At 41.2% G+C, this 6,454-nt stretch overlaps 1 protein-coding gene across 1 annotated transcript; it reads right to left on the reverse strand.

Annotated features, from left to right (window-relative positions):
• Positions 1–216: 216 nt before the first annotated feature.
• LOC104527534 (potassium channel subfamily K member 13) lies at positions 217–1,493 on the reverse strand. Its single transcript, XM_010171274.1, has 2 exons — positions 1,409–1,493; positions 217–1,109 (listed from the first exon to the last, which is right to left on the reverse strand). The coding sequence occupies exons 1-2, from the start codon at positions 1,491–1,493 to the stop codon at positions 217–219; spliced, it is 978 nt and encodes a 325-aa protein (XP_010169576.1).
• Between the last annotated feature and the right edge of the window lie 4,961 nt (positions 1,494–6,454).

The raw sequence follows: 6,454 nt of genomic DNA on the forward strand, positions 1-6,454 counted from the left end.
GAAGGCTGAGACTGGTGCAATTCAAAGGTCAAAGACATTAAGTGACCACCCCAAAAAAGGGTCAGAGGTCTTCCAACAGGAGGTATGCCGTTCACATTCACCCCACCCTCTGGCCACACCCCCTCCCTAGCTATTTCCACTTGATTCATGTTGTTGAACTGTTGAACTACACTTGTTGAAATGGTTCACAGTTTCACTGTTATTTCTGTTATTATTTTACCTATCCACACTTGTTTCTGCCAGTCTATTATTCATAATTGCTAGGGCTCCAACACCACCGGAGAATCCATTTTGCTTTGAATTAGAGCTCATTTGCCTCGGATAGCCATTAGCAGTTTCCGACAGCTGTTTCTGCATGATGGCCAGTGAAACTTTGTTGGAGGCCAGGAAGTCTTTCATGGAGATCATCTCGCCTGAGAGCCGGCGCCCATCTGTGTCACTCTCGTTGACAATATCAGTCTCGATGGAGATGTTTCTCCGGCTACGCACATTTCCTGGCATTACCACGTTCCTCCGTGAACGAAATAATTTTCTTTGGCATCTGTGGCAGCACCTGCAGTCCAGCTTCTTTAATATCCAGTTTATGGATTGTTTGATGACAATAGAGATCACGTTAAATAAGGAATAGATGCAGCACACCCCCATGAGTATGAAGACAAAATTGCCAAAGCGGTAAAGGCCTTGGCTCTCATACTTGATGTTCTGGCTACTGACCAGATCACCAAAACCGATGGTGCTGAAGGCCACGAAGCAGAAGTAAAGTGAGTCAAAGTAACTCCACCCTTCAATTGGTGTGTACATTGCAGAGGCACAGCAGGAAATGATAAGCGATGCTACACATAAAATCAGCATGACGTAGTACACAGAGGGCTTCCAGCCTGCCAGGCTGTCCACCTCGGAGGTCCCCGAGGCCCGCCGGCTGTTGTGAGGGAGGACCCCTTTCCTCCTCAGCTGTCTTTCATGGCAGGACTTCATGACATAGGCTATGACAGTGATCAAGCGCTCCAGGAACAGATTGAAGAACAAAATGGTCCCTGCACATCCTATAAGGCCATAAAATATCAGAAAGATTTTGCCTCCGACGGTGGCTGGGGTGGTCATGCCAAACCCTGGAAGACAAAACAGAACAAGTGAAAAAAATGAACCAGTAGTTACCATGTCAGGAGTTTTGTCACAGAAAGAACAGGCAGCAAATCCCCGTGGCACACATCAGGTCTGGAAAAAAGTGAGGACACTCTCCTCAATCTGTTACCTACTTGTGCTTGACCTTGTCCCAGCAGTAATGGGAAGAAAACTCATGCCAGCATTTCCTCCAGAATCAGAGTGAAACAAAAAGTAGAAGAAAACACACTGGAAAGAAATGAGAGTTTAATGAAGGTCTGAATTTTGGTCTGGTTGCTAGGCTCACTCCATCCCCCTTTGTGCCTTGGATCACTTCCACGCTTCAGCGTTATCGCAGACCCTTCCTCCTCTCTGATGTTGCTCTGCACCATGGGTCTGACCCAGGGGTGGCTCTTACCTCTCTGGCGTCCATCCCCACCAAATCTTTGTAACCCAAGGTGAAATCCTTCTGAGCCTCACTTAGCTCCTGCTGTAAGCACGGGTGGCACATCAGCCAGCACTGAGCACCCGCTGCAGCCCAGGCAGGGAAGCCCAGGCCAGGAGCACACACCAGGGGAGGCAGCCCCTGACACAGGGGCACCAGCCCCTCTTGGGGGTCCCCAGCAGGCGTTAGAGCTGCACTGCTTCGTGTTGGTCGCCCATTATCAGCCCTCTATTAAATCAGCATTTCTGAAGTCTTCCTATTTCTCTGTGTCCTGCCCCACAGCTCAAATCCGTATGTCAGTCTTAATGAAAGTCTCCTCTGGTCTCGTTCTCTGTTGTGGGATTTCTCAGGTCAGAGGTGCTTCATTCTTCCCTCAAATCCCTCCCTTCCTAAAGCCAGCAAATAGTAATTTTGTTTTGGTTACAACTATTGATACAACAATCTTGCTTTAGTAAGATAATACTAAAGAATAAAAAGCATGTCCAGAACATCACTGAGCAAATTTGAGCAACACCCATGATAAATAACTTTGCTGCTGTTTTATTAGGATTAATAAGGGATTACATAACTGATCAATTAAGCCAACACAATCCTGCTGGGAGGACAGAAAAATCATGTTGGACAAGAGACCCTATTATTTGTTTCCCTCTCTTTGTAACTGTGATATGCTAATTATGAAACAAAGACATTAGGCTCTGGGAAATAAAGGAAATCATATTCAGTGTGATATGTTTGTGCTTGGAAGACAAACTGCAGTGTTAACTGGACTTTACCTTGGAGCTCAGATCTGCGTGGGTAAAATCCCACTAGCAAAGGCTTTACAAGGCACCCAAACAGGCGTGACGGGAAATGCACGGTGACCCATAAATACCAAAAGATGCAGAACATTGATCCAGAGAGGCAGTGAGCTCTGAATGTGACTCTGCCCCTTGTCAGCTCCCCCTCTTCAGCAGGGACACTGTTTTGACCTCCCAGAGTAAATGTAATCTTTTGTTCATTTTTCTATTTGCAAATCTCAATAGGTATCAATCAATACTGATATTTCCAAAGAAGCACTAATATGGAAAACCTAAAAGCAGTACAAAGATATTAATTTAACAAGTATTTTCCTTCAAACTTCATTTGTCAAAAATGAGCTATGAGCTTTTAGTTCCAGAAATAATTTCAATTCTTGAAATGCCTTGTATTTCCATGTATCAGGCCTCACTATGTCTGGTTAACTCTGACCATCACAGTATTACACTCAGGATCAATTTGGGATGCTGTATTATAGAGTAAGGCTTGCTTGACAGTAAGTGCATTTTTCTCGAAATGGACTTTTGGAGTGTTTGAAATATTCATAAATCCAAGTAAATTTGGTGAATTGTTTCAACCAAGAAATGCAGGAGGGCAAAATTGTAAAAGGTTGAAACAGTTTAAATGAAACTAAATGTTCTCTTTTGGCATTTTTGTGACAAAAATTTTTATTTCAAAATATCAATCACTTTTTGGTTAAAAAAATTGAGTTGGAAGTAAAAAGAATAGAAAAAAATACTTTGAAAAATTGATGCCACTAGAGCATTTAAAAATTGAATTATTGCAGCCTTTTTTTTTTTTTTTTCTTTTTTAAATGTAATGTGAAAAAATGCCTGGCAGGTCTCTCCATAGCAGCTGGAGGTTTCTCTGGCATGCCACATGAGATGCTTCCTACATGACAAGCTGAACCAGAGAGGAACAGGCCATGGGCTATCTGAACTACTATTGACATGCTTGATTGAGGCAGTACTTTTAATAAAAAATATTTAATTTTGCATCTGAAATATGTCGGTTTGAAATCTTGCCACAATGGTAGGACACCTACCTGGTGTCTTTCTCCAGTCCCTGCACCCTCCCAGGAGAACTGCACTTCCCGTTTCCTTTTGGGGTACCCCAGAACTGGGCCAGCAGCCCCAGTTCCATGCCCATGCCCTGTACAGGCAGAACCGACCCTGAGCTCCCCTCTCTTTGTGACAGCGAGTACAGCCTGACAAACAGCAGACTTTTCACTTCCAATCCCTTAAAATGTGAACCAAAGGCAGAGTCCTTATAACTTCAATGATTCCTGCAAATGCTAGAGAAAAGGCTGTGCACATAAACTTGACAATTCATTGTTGCTGTCCTCTTGAGACACCTAGAAGTGTCACATGCAAGAATTTCTCCACTGTAACGATAAGATCAGGTTTAGTCACAGACTGGACCTACATATCTTTCACAGCCGCGAGTCACGTTTACCAGAACATGTAGCTCTTGGCATTGTCATTTCCAAATCAACCATCCAAACACACACTACAGTTGTGTAACTAAGCCTTCCTAGTTGCTTGGCTTTTCTTACAGCAAAAATTATGGGTTTAGAAGCAATTGCCATGTTTTTGCTTTCCACCTATTGCAGGAGATGGTCATCCATGTTCTACATTCCAGTTGAGGGGTGTCAACTGCCCTGGGATTAGAGACTTTGGGTGAGCAGGACCAAGCTGCAAGGACACAGAATTGCTATCCTGGGCCAGACCGCTGTCTTTGACAGTGAAAGGATATAGGAAAGTGTGAACAGGGAAGAAAATACGAACAGAGTGATCTTTCCCTGGGATATCCTCCCAGCTCTCAGAAATCAGCAGTTTAGAGGCTTTGAGAACATCACGTTTAATAATTCAATCATCAGTCTTGTCAAATAATTTTTCACATAATTTATACCACTGGTCTCCATTAAACCCAAAGCAGTAAGTCCCCCAATGTAATTATGCTTTGTGGAAAATTTGTCTAACCTGCTGCCTGACAATTCATTTCAGGCTTCCCACTTTTTGCAGTTAGCTGTAGAGATCATCATTCTCCCCATCCACTCTCCCTTCACCTTCCCCCTTCAGGCTTTACAGACTTCTATTACAGCCTTCTTTCTCATTTCTGCCCCAGTCTGAGGAGGTCTATAATGCCGAGTCTCTAGTTTTCAGTCAGCTAAGACATACTTCTAACCACCCCTATTACCTTTCCTGTTTCGTTTCCACCTTAATAGAGTCTTTCAGAGATAAGGGAGCAGGACCAGAACTATATACAGTATGTTCAAGGCAAAAGTATATCAGGGCATGCTGAAGTGTTGTGCTTTGCCTTCTTTCTCATAGGGATTCCTGTTTGCCTTTTTAATTGATTATTGACCATTGAACTGATATTTTCAGCAACCTATCCACAGTGGGTCTTAGCTCCCCTGCTTATCAAGTGATGGCTGTCCTGGACCTCTTCAATGTCTGTCTGTGATTACATGCATCTTTCTCTATGTGCATTACTTTGCATTTGTCGCCACTGAATTTCATCTGGTTTTTTATTTAGTTATTCGGTAATATGAGATTATTCTACAGTTCATTGCAGTCAGGTTCATAGTCGACTATCCTGAATAGTCCTCTGTCCTGAGGAAATGTTATCTATTAAATTACCTCTTTTCTTACACTGTTTATGACTGCTGAAATGCGCAGGTGTCAGCAAAGAGCCTCAGAGACCCTGTCGTTAATGTGCTTCCATTTTAAAAATTGAATATTGATACCTAGACTTTTCTCCTATTCTTTTTAAACAGTTATTTATCAGTGCTAGGGCTCCACTTTTTATCCCATTAGAGTTTTATTCCTTTAGAGGCTTTGATAAGGACGTTTGTGAAAAAGCTTTTTGAATGTCCAAGTACACTGTTGTTTTTTGTGCGACATGACTTCCCTAGGCAAACACTGTATCACCTCTTTGAATGTCCTGACTAATTATATTCTCGTTTACACTTCCCTAATATGCCTCTATGGAAGACAGACCTACTGGCCTATGGTTTCCAGGAAGATCTTTGCACCTTTTGTATAAACTGTTGTTACATATACTATCATTTCTTTTCCATGCACCAAAACCAATTTTAGGCTCTAAACCGCACTTAGTTAAGCAGCAGTTTCATGTTTGAGTTCTTTTATAAGTCCTGCATTAAGAACTTCAATCCTAGAAGTTTGAAAGAGATTACTCAAATAGGAAAAGTAGAGGAGAAACCATCAGTCAAATATATAGAAGGGAAATGACTTAATGTGCAAACAGAGCAGCGTAACAGTGAAAGAGCAAGAAGTTAAATTGGCAGACTGGGAAGCAAATACAGAATGAAATTATGAAATCATATAAAAGAGGAAATAAAAGTAGTAGCTGACACTTGGAGATTATTTGAAAATACAAGATTGCTTCTCGTGATGAAGAAATAAAAACAGGAAACAACTGCAGGAAAAAAATACTAGTGATACAGTATTTTTATGGTATGAGAGAATGCTGATGAAATTCAGTTAACTTTATTTTGCAAGTTTGGTGACATTTCTTGAAAAAGAGTTATCTTGAAATCAAGATTATAGTTAATCAAGTGGGAATATCATAATTTTGAGTTTGGAAAACAGTATGTTTTTAAGGTACTGAAAAGTGTTTCAATTTCTTTGTTAGATATGTCTGTGGATATGGCGCTGTATTATCTCCATTGATAGATATGCATGACAAACCCTAACTTTACCACCCCAGCAATCCAGAAGGCCTCCTTAGTAAAAACTTCAGATTTCTATTCTGAAATCAGTATGATACTAATTTTCCTGTGTCCCATGATCCACTGATTACTACAACCTGGTATTATCTTTCATAATATTCAGCTGAACTGAGCAACTACATCCCCTGTAGTTTCAATTTTCCTACAAGTATTGTGATTTTTTTCCAAATGCTGTTTAAGCAAGGATTCAGATTTGTTTGCTGAATATTCATATTAATTCCGAATTTCTCTGTAGCAGATCTACGTTTTCAGAAGTTGGAAGGAATTTAAACTCCAAGTAGAGTTGGTAAAAGTTTTCTAAAGCACTGCACACCTCCTACACAGAACAATTTTGTCTTGGCAGAAAATGTCTATCTTGT

The sequence above is a fragment of the Antrostomus carolinensis genome, unplaced genomic scaffold (assembly GCF_000700745.2).
Source record: "Antrostomus carolinensis isolate BGI_N321 unplaced genomic scaffold, ASM70074v2 scaffold13537, whole genome shotgun sequence".
NCBI lineage: Eukaryota > Metazoa > Chordata > Aves > Caprimulgiformes > Caprimulgidae > Antrostomus > Antrostomus carolinensis.